The sequence below is a fragment of the Lepidochelys olivacea genome (genome assembly GCF_965140295.1).
Source record: "Lepidochelys olivacea isolate rLepOli2 genome assembly, chromosome: 7".
NCBI classification, from domain to species: domain Eukaryota; kingdom Metazoa; phylum Chordata; order Testudines; family Cheloniidae; genus Lepidochelys; species Lepidochelys olivacea.
Window position 1 is genome coordinate 33,817,798 of NC_140417.1, and position 17,269 is coordinate 33,835,066.

Below are 17,269 nucleotides of genomic sequence, written 5' to 3' on the forward strand. Positions count from 1 at the left end.
GACCATAACATATTAAATGACCATATCACATTAATGCTTTATGTATCACTGTGGGCCAGGAACTGTATGCACTCCATGGGGGGACGGTTATCCCAGCTCGTCCAGGAACCAATACCCCAGGGGGCGATTAAGATGAATTACTTAAGGCTTAGGTTGTAAACACCTCCAGAGAGGTACAATCCCATGGGGAGGTTTGAATATCTGGTCCAATCTGGTTTTTCCAGAGAACCAACAACAAAAGGGGTTTTGCTCTACAAAGGTAAACTGACGCAGGGCCATTTCTCTGATCCAGCAAACAGACAGGACTTTCTGTCTAAGTGAGGGGGGACCCCAACCCTTGTGGAACATTTGGAAAGACTTTAGCCGATTGGGGGCCCCATAAGAGAGATGGGTGATCTCCAGTATAAGCATGCCTCTAGTCTAGGATCTTTTTTTAAAAGATGTTCTCTGTTACGCTTTTACCTTAAGAATACATGTGCTTAAAGAGCTGCATGGTGACTTGTAATTGCTGGCAATGCGCTGGTCATAGTCCTCAGGCACTGGTTGTAAGACAAACTGGCTTGCTGGAGATATCACAGTGTAAGGCTGAGCAGCCTTAAAACCCCAGTGAGGAGGGAGCAGGACAAGCTGGAGACCTGAGTGGACCACAGGGGGGATACAGTTGAAATTACCCTGAAACTATGGCACCCACTTTGCCTTGCACTGTGGGGCTTGTCAGGACATTAACCTCTCAGTGAACCAGAGTAAGCTTCTCCGTGAACCTTCCACCCATCCCCTGCAAGGGGTCTCTCCTTTCATGTCTGCTCCTTCCTGGTTGTGATACCTGATGCTCTGAGAAGAAACTGAATTGCTGCCACTAGGCCTGGCCCCCTGCTGGTGCCCAGCACCCCCTCCAGCACTTATTAAATTATCCTATTTGCAGCAGCCCTGTTGCCCCCATCCCAGCATCTGGTTTATATACAGTCTCCCCCCACCACCGTCAGCTCAGCCCAGGTGAGGACCTGGTGTTCCTCTCCCTCTGCCATCTCTCCTAGACAGCAATCAGCAGGTTCCAGCTGGAAGCAGCAGCCAAGCACAGGCCAATCTCCCTCTTTCCATCCAAACCCCAGAGGATCAGACCCAGCTGACCCACGTGGTAGGGCAGCGCAGACTGACCTCAGTGCAGCTGCAGGGGGCTGCGTGGCCCCAGTCTCTCCCATTTCCACTTTTCTCGGACAGAGGACACAGTCCAACTCCTCAATGCAAGAGGGAAGCTGGCCAGCTGGTTACCAGCTCAGAGGTGCAAGGAGCAGGCTCAGCCCAGGAACCAGCAGGTCACTCCCAGCAGCTTTCCAGGTAGGAGGAGACCAGAGCGCAGAGACCTCAGGGAGGCAGCTGGGCCTGTGGACATGACCCCCTGGTCTCCCCACCCAGGACAAGAGTGGCATCCCTCCCCACAGCCCCGTGCCATCCCCAGGGCCCAGCCCGCAGGAGACATATGGCTGGCAGCAGGCTGGGGTTACAGTCAAGCTTTAATTTCTTTCCAGACTGACTCTGCGCTCACTCCTCCCAGCCAGGAAGGGGCAGGTTACACCCCTCCTCTTCTCCACAGGTCTGTGTCTCCCCCATCACCTGACTGCAAAGGGGCTCTCATTAGCTAGAGGGGGCAGCACCCACATTGGAATGTTAAGACAGGTGATTGTGGGGAAGAATCCTGGGGGTGAAGGGGAGCTGAGGTCACAGCAGGGTCATGACCAGGGGTCATCGCAGCCACCATGATCAGACCCCAAGGGCCCTGGGCTAGGCCAGGGCAGCGTTATTTACATAAACCATTGGACAGGACATTGTGCAAGAGTGCCAGCAGGGGGAGGAATAAGGCCCCTGCCCCTCCCCACTCTGCTGGGGGAAGGGGTATCACCTCATAAGGGGTTGGGGTTTAGCAAGACCATAGAGAGATGGTGAGGGGGGCACCATGGCCTAGCACCTCCTACGATGTTAAGGGAAGGAGCCACACACAGCTCACTGCAGGGAGCAGAGTGGAGGGGACTGAGCTCTGCCGCCCCCGCCATAATCACAGCTCAGGGGCAAGGAGCCCAGCGCTGGCCGCCCCCCTCCCAGAGTGGGCCATCAGCGCAGGGCTCAGAGCACCTATGGCAGCAGGAGCTTCTCTGGGGAAGGCCAGTGCGTGGTGCTACTTAGGCAACAGAGCAACAGTGGGGGTGGGAGACACCCACCTCTCCCTCTGCACTGACAGCCACACAGCCAGACCTAACCAACTGTCAGGGCCAGCCCCAGCTGCAGTGGCGCCCAAGTGGCCACGGAGGGGTGCAGAGTGGGGACTCTGTGCTTGGGGCAGCCCCATAACTATGGGAGAAGGATGAGACTTAAATACACAAAATAAAACTAGGATGGGGGGCACAGGGCTAACCTGTCACTCAGCCAAATGCCCCACGGGGCTGGCGAAGGCACGTCCAGGGGGCAACCCCTTCCCCATGCACACCAGAGAGCTGCTAGGTGATGAGTGCTGGGGTGGGGGAAGTTAGTCCTGGCTGCAGACAGCTGGTGAGCCCCTGAGCAGGATAGGGGGAGGGGAAGCCCCACACGAGGTGTGAGGTGGGCTCTGGTGAGAGTCCCAACACTAGAGGTTCCTCCAACACTGGTGTCAGCACCCTTTGCTGCAGAGTCCTGGCGCTATCATACATGGAAACCGAGGCACCTGCCTGCCCTCACTCAGTCCTGGGACGTCCAGCCTGGGGGTTCCCGGAGCTGTAGCAGAGTGCACAGGTCACATCATGAGGAGGGAGAGCCCCTCTGGCACCAGGCTGCCCCACCTGGGTGAGAACTAAGAGTCCAGTGCATACATGTCCACAAGTGGCTCCGCCAGAGACAGGACGGGGTCTCCAAGTGCTGGGGGAGGGCAGGTGCAAGGGGACAGCTCAGGCCAGGAACACCACAAAGATGATGAAGAAGACTATGAGGATGAGGAAGATCTTGACCATGAGCCAGCGGTTGGAGGTAACTGACTGGAAGTATTTGAGGATCTCAGAATGCGCAGCCTCCACATTCAGCTGGGCATCCTCCACATTGGCATCAATCCTGCGGAGGGGAGAGGGGAAACAATTGAGTGATAGGGCCCCTGGGCTGCCACATCCACCAGGCCTAGCCCCAGAGGATGAGCTCCAGGCTGTGTGTGTGGCAGAGATGAAGCTTGCCCCCAGGGCCCACGTGGGTGAGCTACAGATGGCCACTGTTCTGTGTGGGGAGCTGGTTCCAAGCCTCAGGAATGGAGGATGAGCCCTCCATTAGGGCTGCAGAGAAGTGAGCAAGAAGCTGCCCAGCCATGCCTATGAAGTTGGTACCTCTGGATGGTCTCCTCTTGCTCCTTAACCATGTGCGCCAGCTGCTGGAAGATGGAGCCCAGCTCCACAATGGTGGATTCAATGTTCTGCATGGTGTCCGCCCGGCTCTGGATATACGAATCCTACAGAGGCAAAGGGGAGTCAGTGCCTGGGGCAGCCCTCATCCCCCACATCCTGTCTCTGGAACAGTCCTCCCCATCTCCCCCTACCAGCACCTGTTCGTCAATCAACTGCAGCTGCTGGCTTGTCCGGCTGTCCATGTCAATGGCCACATCCCCCGCCCGCCGGGGTTCATCCTGCAGCATCGCGGAGCCGCCTGCAGAGAGACGCCAGTGCAGTCAGGGCTGCCGGAGACTGGGGAGCCCCACAGCCGAGCCCCAGGCCTCTGTACTCCAGGCTCCCAGAGAGGGGAGGGCTAGCCCTGCCTCCACACAGGAAGTTACCTACTGGTCTCCCTTCCCTAGAAGATGAACGCTATGCCCCCGCACAGGGTGCGCCAACCCCCTCCCCCAAGCATCCTCCCAAGACAAGGGGCTCTGGACTCACCCAGGTTGCTGGCAGCAAGGGGCACTGGGGTGCGGGAGAAGTGCTCACGTCGGCTCCGCTGCTGCTTCAGGTTCTAGGGGAGCAAGGAGAGATCGGAGCTGGGGTTAGATGGGGGAAGGCGGGGTCTCGGTATGCTACTTCTCCCCATGGGGGGGGACGGACGGACAGGAGACGCACTCAGATCTTACCTCCGTTCTCACCTCCAGCACTGACTTGAAGTCATTGGACATTGAGGCCAGTTTGGACTGAAAGGGAGGAAGTGAAAGGTCAAAAGGCAGCTGGGAGCAGGGCCCTGACTCAACTATTCCCACATCCAGCTCAAAACCACAGCCCCCTCCACAATCCATTCCCCCTCCATCAGCTCAGAGCCACCCCATTTCCCTCATCAGCTGCGAGCGCCACCCACTCCCCATGTCTGTCTCTAGCGGCTCCACTCCCCCTCACCTGCAGCGACACCACGATGGTGTTGGAGTGGGTCTGCACGTGCCACCCGCTCTGGCTGCCCTTGGCCCGCACAAAATCCTGCAGCTGGGCAATCTGCTTGTTCAGGCTGTTGATGTCCTGGGGGAGGGAAATTGCTCCAGTCTCAGTTGAGGCCCACACCCCTACCCGATCCCAGCTGCCCTTTGGCTCCCACCCAGCTGGGGCTGCTGTTCACAGGCTCTGGATCCTTTCATTCCTGCCCACCCCACCTCCCAAATAAAGAGGTCACCTCTGTCTCAGCCATCAGGAGATGCTAGCCTAGCTTACACTAACCTGTTTGATGATGTACGTCAGCTCCTCTATCTCCACCGCCTTGTCGTCAAACAGGGACTTCCGCTTAGCCACTGGGGACAGAGGGCGAGGTCAAGGTGTGTCCTCTGTGAGGCCAACCCACCTGGCAGGCAGTGGGGATGGGGACAACCCCAAGGCCAGCTCACAGGAGTCTCGGCTTCTTCCCTCCACTGCAAGTGCCCTGCTTTATCATGGCCCCCAGGATCAGAGCTAACAGCCCCGCACACATGCAGGTGCAGTACCAATTACCCTCCCTCACTGCTCCCCAGCAGCCCCATAGCCCATCCCAGCTGAGTGAGACAAGTCTGTGTCTCTAGTTCACAATGGTTATAAAGAGGCGAGAAGCCATGTTAAGCCCCAGTGCCATCAGTAGCCCCTCCATGTGTGAGCCCATACCCCCAGGCAGTCCCCTCCTACCCTCCCTCTCTCCCCACTCACAGATGGTCAGCTTCTCCAGCTTGGCAAAGGTGTTGCTGAGATCTTTCCCGATGCGCCTGGGTGGAGGTAGAACAGAAGACCAAAGTAAAGGGTGGGGTAGGGTCTGTGCTCCCCTAGTTGGGGCCTGCTCACTAAACACACCAGCAGGGCACTCCCTTATTACCCCAGCCCTGACCTCCAGGACAACTCCCTCCCAACCCCATTCTAGGCCAGGCGGCCTGCCTTACCGTCCCACAAGGTTCCTTCCTTGCCCATTGATCCTGAGCCAGCACCACATACTCCCAGGTTATCCAGCTGCTGAGCCCCCTCCCCAAGCCTTGACTGGCCCAGCCCTCCTCCAGGACCAGGTCACTCTGGCCCCACTCACTTGGCTATGACGGTGAATTCGCTCCTCTGGCGCATGGCATTCAGAGTGGGTTTGTTCAGCTGTAGCCCATTCTGAAAGGAGAAAGAGAGACTGAACTCAGGTGTTCTGGGGCTGAGCATCCCTCATACTAGGAAGGCGTGGGCCTGACACCCCACAGGAAACAAGGACTCACCTGTCTGCTCTGCAAGGACTTGCAGGCGGAAAGGAACTCCTGGGTACGATCACGACACGACATAGTGTCTGGGAATGACAGGGAGGAGGCAACAGTGGTGGCAGCAGGCGGGGGCAGCTCCTGTATCTGCGAAGGTCCCAGATAAACACCCTGATCCGTGTTCTTAGAGCCGTGGCGTTTTCTCGTATTCATTGAGGCTCATAACCTGGCGCTACGGAGAGGGGAGACCATAGGCTCAGGGGCTTGGTTAATGGCAGAGAACAAACACCCCTCTCACCTGTCCCTATTAACCCTTTGTCCCTCCCCCACTCCTCAAGCACAATCACTATCACATCACCTCCTCTGGTCCATACATCTCTCACTGCAGCAAGGCAGTCAGGCAGCTCCTAGACACCCCTGCCTGCCCATGCAGGAGCTGCCCTGACGCAAGATCCAGACAGGGGTCCAGGCTCCTAGGAGCTCAGAGGAGGATGTAAAGGGCTTCCCCAGCAGTTCATCTGCAGTTCAGAGAGGAGAATGCTTTGTGATGCCCAGAGTGCAAGGGAAGAGCCAGGCATGTACAGCAGGGAGAGACCCCCTGCTCCACTGCACAGCTGCAGAAGCCCCCCAGAGGTATCTGTGTTATCTTGCCCCAGGTTTCAGTGAGGTCCAGTCCCCATGTGAGCAGCCCCAGCCAAGCCCCATACAGACAATACAACACTGAGTGACAGAGATGGTTGCAGCAGGAGCCAGTGTCAGGATCAGGCCATTTGGATTACAGTTCCATACAAACAGAGGCAGGAAGGGGGCGGGACTGGGAGCTAGACTCCCCAACAGAGCCCAAAGTAAATAAATACTGAAGGCACTTGGTTCCCTCTGTCCATATGTTGGAGTAGTCAACTATTTTTCGTCAAGGTCCACGTTTCTTGCTCAAGCTATAGTCAAGTCCAGACTTCAGAGAAACATTTTTCACATTGCAATAACTATAGTGATTATAACAGATAAATAAAAAGATTTTGTGGTCCGTTCAAAAGTGCCTGGTGGTCCAGATTTGACCCACGGTCAGCCTATTGACTACCCCTGTATACCCCCCTTTTTCAGGCCACTTGCTGAGTGCTGCCCCACAGCCCCCTCTCTGCAAACCACTCAGTGTCGCAAACCCCACTAAACAGAGAAGGGAAGTGAGGCACAGAGCGGCGGTGGGGGGAGCGACTTCCACAAAACAGCAAATAACGGCTAGGTGGCAGAGCCAGAGAGAGAACCCAGGAGTCCTGGCTCCCAGCCCCCCGCCCTAACCCACTGGGCCCCAGAGCAGGGGGCCTGGGCAGGGGGCTCTGAGCTGGGGACAAGACTCCGCGGGGTGGGGGAGCAGGGAGAAGTAATGCTGTAAGGATCAGCCGGGGGCAGACCCTGAAAGAGGGAGACGGACCGTGTGGGGAGCACAGAGCGGGGGGGAGGGGAGCCGGGGGGGGCCCCTTTGGGAGCACAGAGCGGGGGAGGGGGAGCCGGGGGGCCCCTGGAGGGAACACGCAGGGGCGGGGGCTGCCCCATCTGGGCCCACCCCTGCCCGAGGGGGAAAGGGTTTGGGGGCCCCAGTCCCGCCTCCCGACTCACCGAGACGCGGATCTATCTCTGGTCGTTGCAACCTAGACCCCACCGGCCGGGTACAACGTCACTGCCACGTACGCCTCACGTAACGCGTCAGCACGTCACGCCGAGACGTGCCACGCCCCCTCCCCGGGGACCGGCTTCTTAAAGGGGCCGCGATTGCCATCGACAGTTCTGACCTCTCGTAACCCCGGTGGGGCGTGGAGCTCGCGCGGGTCGCCCCAGGGCAGCAGCCCCCGCCCGGCCCCTGGCTGCAGGCTCAGCGACTTCTGCCCGCCCTGCAGGGCACTGGGCCCCCCACAGCCCAGGCAGCTCTGAAACTGCCCGTGCAGAGCTGCTGTCCCCCCAACCACACACACGCTCCGCAGGTGGCCAGGGAGCCCACACCCTGCCATGGGGCTCTGCTCCCCAGCCCAGGGGGCAGTAAGCCCAGCACAGAAGCAGCTGTAAAAGTTATGTTTATTCCCCCTCTCTGCTAGCAGCAGGGCAGACGTCTAGGATGGAAGCTTTTCCCCAGCGGCCTCGGCCTTGGCCTCCTTGGCCTTGGCGGCCTCGGGACGGCTCTCTGGGCCAGAATCGCTGGCCCCAGGCAGCGTGGTGGCAGAGGTAGTGCTCTTGGTGCTCCTTATGGAATCACGCCGGCTACCAAAGATGGAGACACGTCTCCAGATGACGCGGATCTTGAGGCTCTCAGATGAATGCACCTCTGGGGTTGGGTCCGCGATCCGCAGCTGCTGCTTGCACCTAGGCCTGAGCTTGCTGTCTGCAATGGAGGAGCGTAGGCTATCAGCATCTTGACCAGACCACATGCATACCCCAGGCGTCACCCATCCTTCCTTTTTGTTGGAATTATTTATGCAGGATATTGTCATGACACTGATTTAACCATAAATTTCTTTATTAAATCCAAAGGCCAAATAGTATTTATACAATTGCTCTAAACATGCCTACAAACCCCAAATAATAAGCAATTTACCACATCCAGACAACAACAAAACATTTATAAGCCTTTGATCAAGATACTTACAAATGGGCTAAACCCCGTGGGTACATATACCCACATTGGTCAGCTACAATATAGCCAGGCAGGTATTAGCAAATAACCCTTTAAGACTTAACTTTTTTCTACCCTTTAACTAATAAGTGATGTCTGTGCCAGGTACTGACTTCAGCTAAAAAACAGTTGGAAACAGGTCACCCTTATTCCCAGTCTTAATTCAGATAAGATTACAAACTCCTTTCTCCCCCAGGTCTTTCCTCTCTATCTGTCCCCTTCTTTCTGCTGTCCAACAGTTTTTCCTTTGGACCTGGGTTTACATGGGCCCTAATTTTTGCGATAACACTGGTGTGGGAAGGGCCATGTTAGCTCATTGTAAAACAGATTCTCTTTGTTTTATTTAAAACCACCTGAGTCACCCCTAACAGTCAGAGGCCCTCTTTTCAGAAATGTCTCCTTATTTCATTAGTTATTCTTTGAACCAGATATGCTCCCTACTTCATGCCTTCTGGCCCTGTAACTAATTACTTTCAAGGCCTTTCTTTACCACACACATTTCTTCAGACAAACCTAAGGTAACTTGAATTCTCTAATTTTTATTTATTCTACATTCCCCACTTTGAAACCCTACATACATGTGGGTTTTACTACATTAAGCATTCAAACATACTTCTACAATTTTATACAACTGCCAAACTTTGCAATATAGAATTAGAATAATCACCACAATAACACTGGTAATTACCAAAATGTTAAATGACCACCATTACTATGGATGTGTAGTCCCACATTATAAGCTTGCTTTGCCGTTACCAGCACAGATAGTTTTTGCTTCACCAACTTCCCAGCAGCGTCTCAGCTGTACTGTGCAATTTGGAGATTGCTCCCCCAGAGTGTATTTACATGCTGACAAGGGTCAGTAAGATATTACACCTGTCTATGTAAGTGTCCTCCAAATGTAAACAGCAGTCCAGTTCTGGGGCTTTCCAAACCTTGTAATTGCCATGCAACACCATATGTGTTGTAGAGCTTTCCAGTACTCCCACTGTTAACACTCTGGCCAAGGCTTTTTTCCCCACAAACTTCATGGTATTGGACTCTTGTTCCTTTCTTACCCTGCACCAATGAGGATTACCTCCCTTGTACCTAATCTTTAAGTTTTCTGTGGTCATAAAAGAGGGCAACCTTCTTTGTTCTGTCACTTAAGGATGCTTTTATTTTATACAGCATGTATTTACAATATACTATGCATATTATTGCTTTTGCTTTTTACCTTTCATGATAGCGACTTAATTTTACCTTGTGCATTTCAAAAAAAGAAAAAAAAAATTAAATTACATCATGCTTTTTCTCAATATATTCTTTACTTTCTTCATTTTTAAGATACAATACCCTAGATGCTACCTCTTGTTGAAAACACTTCCTCATTTAATCATAGAACTAAAAGGGACCTGGACAGGTCATCCAGTCCAGTCCCCTGCACTCGTGGCGGGACTAATTATCTAGACCAGTGGTTCTCAAAGTTCAGGGAAAGTCCCTGGCGGGCCGGACCAGTTTTTTTTAACTGCCACGTCCGCAGGTTCAGCTGATCGCAGCTCCCACAGGCACTTCCCACTGCGGGAAGTGGTGTGGGCCAAGGGACGTGCTGGCCGCCCTTCCTGCAGCTCCCCTTGGCCTGGAGCGGCAAACCGCAGCCAGTGAGAGCCGCGGTCAGCCGAACCTGCAGACGTGGCAGGTAAACAAACCAGTCCGGCCCACCAGGGGCTTTCCCTGAACAAGCGGCGGACCGGCTTTGAGAACCACTGATCTAGACCATTCATGACAGGTGTTTGACTAACCTGCTCTTGAAAATCTCAAGTGATGGAGATTCCACAACCTACCTAGGCAATTTATTCCAGTGCTTAACCACCCTGACAGGAAGTTTTTTCTAATGTCCAATCTAAACCTCCCTTGCTGCAATTTAAGCCCATTGCTTCTTGTCCTATCCTCAGAGGATAAGAAAAACAATTTTTCTTCCTCCTCCTTGTAACAACCTTTTACATACTTGAAAACTGTTATGTCCCCTCTCAGTCTTCTCTTTTCCAGACTAAACAAACCCAGTTTTTTCAGTCATCCCTCATAGGTCATGTTTTCTAGACCTTTAATAATTTTTGTTGCTCTTCTCTGGACTTTCTCCAGTTTGTCCACATCCTTTCTGAAATGTGGCACCCGGAACTGGAGCCCTAATCAGCGCAAAGTAGAGTTGAAGAATTACTTCTTGTGTCTTGCTTACAACACTCCTGCTAATACATCCCAGAATGATGTTTGCTTTTTTTGCAAAAGCATTACACTGTTGATTCATATTTAGCTTGTGGTCCACTATGACCCTCAGAGCCCTTTCCACACTACTCCTTCCTAGGCAGTCATTTCCTATTTTGTATGTGTGTAACTGATTGTTCCTTCTTAAATGGATGCAATCTTTCTGCTGCTAGCTTCTGTTAAAATGTATATTCCCACAGCCACTCTATTTCAGCTTGATTTCAAAGTGACATACCAGTCCCAAATAGTTTAGCTTCGATGCCAATTTTACTAGTTCCCTCAGTTTTGCTGCTGCCCCTCCATGGCAGGTTTCAACATTTTAAAGCTTAAATTTTTGTCCATAAAGTCCTTTTAATAGTATTTAAGCATTTTTGACCAAATTCCAGGGACTGCAAATGAGTGAAATTCAATAAAGCTGGTGCATGAATAAGCTAACCATTATTATACAGTATCTCCTTAATGGATTTAACCCTAAGCCATTATTTGGATTTGTTTTCATTTTAAGGCATTTTAATCCTGTATTCAATTAGCTTTAGTAGAATTATTCTTTTTCCATTTATAAAACACTGCCATGTAGGTTTTCACTCCCTTAATAACATTTATTTTACACGACAGTTAAACAAAACTTTTGGACAGATTTTTAATGGTTAAGCTCCGTTTCTTATATTCACTAATCTTCCTTGGTTCTGGGTTGGCTTCTGTTTCCAAAGTACACAGCCATCTGAAAAAGAAAAAACAACCTATTCTGGCTCCTCTTTGGAGCTTTTAGAGGATTTTATTGAAATAAATCATTTATGTTTCTTTTACCCCTTTTACATATTCCATGGGGGAAATGCACATTCCTTCCATACTTTAACTAGAATTTTTTATTTTCTATAACATTATATTAGCCATATATCAATTTTCATGTGAAGTGTAACTGTTTTGTGTTTACAGAATTTCCATGTACTCTTACCAAAGTGACATTGTGTCTTTTGTATTCCTTTCTGCTGCTGTTGCCCCAGGAGTGCACTGTCTCTTCATTCATTTACCTGCTGTTTTATTACTACAATAGGATCAGGGTCTCTCCCCACTAGCCAGGTTCTGGCCGCCCCTGCCACATCCTCTAGCCCTTATTTAGAAGGATCTTTAACTTTATAAAAGCATTGAGGTACCCAAAGGTTTAAATGCTAAATAGCAAAGCTAAATAACACGAGCTACCTGTGTTTGGCAAAAAGTGTCTGTCTGTTTTGCAACTTTGAATGAAAAATTCAAACAGATTTTTAGTGAAATCTTTTAAAACCAACTAATTTTAAACCACACAAAATAGGGTTCTACAAACCAGGAGCGCTGGTTTAGGGCCTTAAAACCTTACATAATTACACAAATTTATTTCCATTTTTTAAAAAACATGTTTGCTTAACTCTCCTTGCACTGCTCTAATTATTTTTACACAACCATGCCGCGATTAGATTCCCCACTGGTAAATTTGGAGGCAGTCGAGTTCCAGTGGAACCCCCTTATTTCCATTTAGTGATTTTGAATAAATTGTCCATAGTCAAATTATGCAAATCAGATTGTCTCTGTAGTCTCTGCAGCAGTCACGTACAATTGATTATTTACAGACCGTTCTTGGGAAAGTGGCCCATTTTCCTTCAGAATGGCTGTAAAGGCTTCTAGGGACAAAACCACAGAGGTGGTAGTCCTCACCACCTATGCAGTGTTAATTTGCGCAACAGTTCCTTTTAGCTCCTTGCTCTTTTTCCTTAAATCACTTATCTCCCAAAGTGACACATCAGATGATTTCTTGGTTACTAGCTTAACTTTGTGCTTTTTTGCACCTATTCTGTAACTACAACTACTGTTCTCTCCATGGTCTCCCTTGGGCATTACTCTTTAAAATTCCAATGGCCGTCAATGGACCTCTGCCATGCCCTGCCAATAATTTATCTATTTACGGCATTCAACAGACCTTTGTTGTGCTCTGCCCGGAATTTATTTGTGGCATTCATAAGAACATAAGAATGGCCATACTGGGATAGACCATTGGTCCACCTAGCCCAGTATCCTGTCTTCCAACAGTGGCCGGTGCCAGATGTTTCAGGTGGAAGGAACAGAAAAGGGCAATTTACTGAGTGATCCATCTCCTGTTGTCCAGTCCCAGCTTCTGGCAGTCAGACATTTAAGGACACCCAGAGCATGGGCTTGCATCTCTGACCATTTTGGCTAATAGACATTGTTCGACCTATCCTCTATGAGCTTATCTAATTCTTTTTTTTAAAATCTAGTTTTACTTTTGGCCTTTGCAGCATTCCCTGGCAATGAGTTCCACAGGCTGACTGTGCATTGTGTGAAGAATGGATCCCTGCTGTGCTCCGCCAAGCATTCTTTTACATAGGTATCCAAACTACTTCTCTCTATTCCCCTTATGTTACTGAATTTCTCTTTGGGAGAGAATTCTCTACTGGCAGTATAGAATTAGACTTATTACTGTATATATACAGTAAAAGCTGTGTTATCTGGCACTTTACCTACCGGAAAGCTCTATAAACCAGCATTTCTGATCTTCATTGAAAGTCCAGTTTATAGTCCGGTTGGTGCGGGTCTGGCAGGCTCCCTACCTGCCTCCACATGGCTCCTTGGAAGCAGCAACATGTCCCTACTGCTCCTAGGCGGAGGAACGGCCACAAGGGGTTTGGAGTGTGGGAGGGGGTACAGAGCGCAGGCTCTGGGAGGGAGATTGGGTGCGAGAGGGGGCACAGGACAGGGGGTTGGGGCGCAGGAGGGGATGCAGGGTGCCTGATCCGGGCGGCACTCACCTCATGAATCTCCCTGCGACCTGTCCCTGCTGCTCATAGGCAGAGGTGCAGCTAGGTGGCGCTGTATGCTGCCTCTGGCCACAGGCACCGCCCCTGCAGCTCCCATTGGCCTTGGTTCCTGGTCAATGGGAGCTGTGGAGCCAGTACTCAGGGCAGGGTGGGGGCAGTACACAGAGCCACCTAACCACGACCCTGCCTAGGAGCAGCAGGGACATATTGCCACTTGCACAGAGCCACCCAAGGTGAGCACTGCCTGGATCCAGCAGCCGCACCCCCTTCCCCCTCCCCAACCCTCTGCTCCCTCTCCAGCTCTAAACCCTCCCCCACACCCACACATACACTCAGAGTAATAAGGCACCGGGACCAGATGGTATGCACCCAAGAGTTCTGAAGGAACTCAATAATTAAACTACAGAACTACTAACTGTGGTATGTAACCTATCGCTTAAGTCAGCTCCTGTACCAGATCACTGGAGGATAGCTAATGTGATAGCAATTGTTTAAAAAAAGTCTCCAGAGGCGATCATAGCAATTACAGGCCAGTAAGCCTAACTCAATACCAGGCAAATTGGTTGAAACTATAGTAAACTACAGAATTATCGGACACGTGGATGAATACAATTTGTTGGGGGAAGAGTCAACACAGCGTTTGTAAGGGACATCATGCCTCACCAATCTATTTGAATTCTTTGAGGTCAACAAACACATGCACAAGAGTGATCCAGTGGATATAGCGTATTTGGACTTTCAGAAAGTCTTTGACAAGGTCCCTCGCCAAAGGCTCTTAAGCAAACTTAGCAGTCATGGGATAAAAGGAAGGTCTTCTCATGGATCAGTAACTGGTTAAAAGACAGGAAACAAAGGTAGGAATAAATGGTCAGTTTTCAGAATGGAGCGAGGTAAATAGTGGGGTCCCCCAAAGATCTGTACTGGGACCAGTGCTGTTCAACATATTTATAAATGATATGGAAAAGGGGGTGAACAGTGAGGTGGCAATGTGTAGATTTTACAAAATTATTCAAAATAATTAAGTCGAAAGCAGACTGCGAAGAGCTACAAAGGGATCTCACAAAACTGGGTGTCTGGGCAACAAAATGACAAATGAAATTCAGTGTTGATAAATGCAAAGTAATGCATATTGGAAAACATAATCCCCACTACACATACCAAACAATGGAGTCTAAATTAGCTCTTACCACTCAAGAAAGAGATCTTGGAGTCATTGTGGAGAGTTCTTTGAAAACATCCGCTCAATGTGCAGCAGCAGTCAAAAAAGTGAACAGAATGTTAGGAACCATTAGGAAAGGGATAGACAATAAGACAGAAAATATCATAATGCCACTATATAAATCCATAGTATGCCCATATCTTGAATACTGCGTGCAGTTCTGGTCACCGCATCTCAAAAAAGATATTAGAATTGGAAAGGGTACAGAGAAGGACAAAAAATTATTAGGAGTATGGAACAGCTTCCATCTGAGGAGAGATTAAAAAGACTGGGAGTGTTCAGCCTGGAAAAGAGATGACTAAAAGGGGATATGATCGAGGTCTACAAAATCATGAATACTGTGGAGAAAGTGCATAAGGACGTGTTATTTACCCTTTCACATAACACAAGAACCGGAGGTCACCGAATGAAAGTAATAAACAGCAGGTTTAAAACAAACAAAAGAAAATACAATTTCACACAACACACAGTAAACCTGTGGAACTCATTGCCAGGGGATATTGTGAAGGCCAAAACTATAACTGGATTAAATAATGAATAGATAATTCCTGGAGAATAGGTCCAGGAATGGTTATTACCCAAAACGGTCAGGAATGCCACCCCACACTCTGGGTGTCCTAATTCCCTTAACTGTGAGAAGCTGGGAGGAGACAACAGGAGATGGAACACTTGATAATTGCCCCCTTCTTCTAGTCATTCCTTCTGAAGCATCTGGCATTGGCCACAGTCAGACGACAAGATACGAGGCTAGATAGACCATTGGCCTGACCCCGTATGGCCATTCTTATGTTAGCCCCAGAGCATTGGTCACAACCCCTTCACTCTGGAGTTTAGAACAACTGAAATTATTGTCATTTGTCCTGCCACGGGTGCCAAAACATTGGAATTATTATTTATGCAGACTAGTATCAGGATACTGATTTAACTATAAATTCCTTTGTTAAATCCAAAGGCCAAATGATATTTATACAATTGTTCTAAACAAATTGCCTACAAAGCCTAAATAATAAGCAATTTACCACATCCAGACAATAACAAAACATTTATAAGCATCTGATTAAGAGAATTACAAATGGGCTAAACATGGGTTCATATGGGCCCTACGTTTTTCAGTAACACTGGTGTGTAGAATGTGAAGGGCCATGTTGGCTTATTGTAAAACAGATTCTCTTTGTCTTATTTAAAACCATCTGCAGTCACCCCTATCAGTCAGAGGCCTTCTCTTCAGAAATGTCGCCTTATTTCATTAGTTATTCTTTGAACCAGACATCCTCCCTACTTCATGTCTTCTGGCCCTATAGCTCATTACCTTCAAAGCCTTTCTTTACAACACATTTCTTCAGTCAAACTAAAGCTAACTTTAATTCTCTAATTTTATATTTATTCTATACCTTTACAAGCTCTAAGATAAGGCAAATGAAGAGCCATCATGAAGTAGTGTTGTCCAGTGGGAAGCTGGGGATCCAGAGCTCCTGGGTTCTACTCCTGGCTCTAGGAGAACAGTGGGGTCTAGCTGGTCACAGCGGTGGGATAGCTAGGCATCAGAATGCCTGGATTCCCCTCTGCTCTGGGTACAATAGGGATGGGAATTTCCCCAGCGAATAAACCCAAAGACACAGAGTGCAATGTGGACTGCGACCCCAGCAGACCCAGGGGTAGGAGCGTGACCTGGAGGGAGCAGGGGCCAAAGGAGCCCCTCAGATGGACAGACTGACAGAGATTTCTATCTATCAGGGAGCAGCATGAAGGACCCAGTATCCTTCCCCTGTAGGGACTCCATCCCCCATGTTTCAGAGTAGCAGTGGTGTTAGTCTGTATTTGCAAAAAGAAAAGGACTACTGGTGGCATCTTAGAGACTAACCAATTTATCTGAACATGAGCTTTCGTGAGCTACAGCTCACTTCATCGGATGCATAAACCATGTGTACACCCCCCTTCCTTGCGGATGCCCCATGATCCCCCTCTCCCCAATGCAGGAAACCCCTGAAGATCCCCAACACGTGTAGCCCCACCCCCTGCACAGCCTCCCCCTAGAAGCCCAGTTGTAGACTCCTCCTTTCCTCGTCCAGAGGTTACCCGTGCCTGCAGTTCCCGCGCCTGCAGGGATTCCCCCCCCGCGCCCCTCAGGATGCCCCCACGTGTAGCCCCCCCCCCCAAGGCAGTAATCTCCTCACCTGCAGTGTCGCTGGGCCCCTCTGCTCCGTCCGACCCCTCGGCGCGGGCCCGGCGGCCGGAGTGCATGCAGCCCATGGGTGCGCTGCCGCCGCCTGGAGCCCTCGGCTCCGGACGCCGCGCGCTCCCCGGGCGCTTTGTGAGGTCAGCGCCCGGCGGCACCTCCCCGTCGCAGTCTCCAGGGGAGGAGGGCTTGGCCCGGAGCACGGCCCCGGTTCCTAGCGTGGGGACCCGCTGCACTCAGCGCCCCGCCCGGCTCGGGCCTGCCCCCACGGACCCCTCCCAGCGGCCCCGGCTGCACCACGCCCGGGGGCACGGCCCCGCCTCCGGCTCCTCCACGGCGGCTCCTGGCTGCGTCTCCCACGTGTCCTGCCCGCCCCAGGTGAGACTGGCCCCCTGGAGGCAGAGGCTCCTCAAGGAGGGGCCATGTAGGAGACTCCACTGCTGGGGGCAGGGCAGAGAAGGGTGAGCCAATAGCATGGGCACAGAACAGCTCCATGGGGGGGGAAATCTATGTACAGGGGCCCCTCCCCCAATACCCACCTTGGGGGCAG

At 50.9% G+C, this 17,269-nt stretch overlaps 1 protein-coding gene across 2 annotated transcripts; it reads right to left on the minus strand.

Annotated features, from left to right (window-relative positions):
- Positions 1 to 1,493: 1,493 nt before the first annotated feature.
- STX5 (syntaxin 5) lies at positions 1,494 to 17,207 on the minus strand. 2 transcript variants are annotated; one of them, XM_084633062.1, is made up of 12 exons: positions 16,718 to 17,207; positions 7,869 to 7,985; positions 5,636 to 5,846; positions 5,464 to 5,534; positions 5,097 to 5,152; positions 4,641 to 4,711; positions 4,329 to 4,445; positions 4,073 to 4,129; positions 3,885 to 3,957; positions 3,554 to 3,654; positions 3,339 to 3,460; positions 1,494 to 3,075 (listed from the first exon to the last, which is right to left on the minus strand). In XM_084633062.1, exons 3-12 carry the CDS (start codon positions 5,825 to 5,827, stop codon positions 2,916 to 2,918), a joined length of 1,020 nt encoding a protein of 339 aa, XP_084489188.1. In that variant the 5' UTR covers positions 5,828 to 5,846; positions 7,869 to 7,985; positions 16,718 to 17,207; the 3' UTR covers positions 1,494 to 2,915. The 2 variants fall into 2 exon arrangements, with proteins under 2 accessions (XP_084489188.1, XP_084489187.1); XM_084633061.1 differs by lacking the exons at positions 7,869 to 7,985; positions 16,718 to 17,207 and adding an exon at positions 7,229 to 7,849.
- Between the last annotated feature and the right edge of the window lie 62 nt (positions 17,208 to 17,269).

Excerpts from the sequence above, each read along its gene's own strand:
- STX5 (XM_084633062.1), bottom strand. The coding sequence starts at position 5,827 with ATGAATACGAGAAAACGCCACGGCTCTAAGAACACGGATCAGGGTGTT. Across the intron at positions 4,446-4,640 it reads TGACGTACATCATCAAACAG|GACATCAACAGCCTGAACAA; the intron begins GTTAGTGTAAGC and ends TCCCTCCCCCAG. Across the intron at positions 3,076-3,338 it reads CAAGAGGAGACCATCCAGAG|GATTGATGCCAATGTGGAGG; the intron begins GTACCAACTTCA and ends TCCCCTCCGCAG.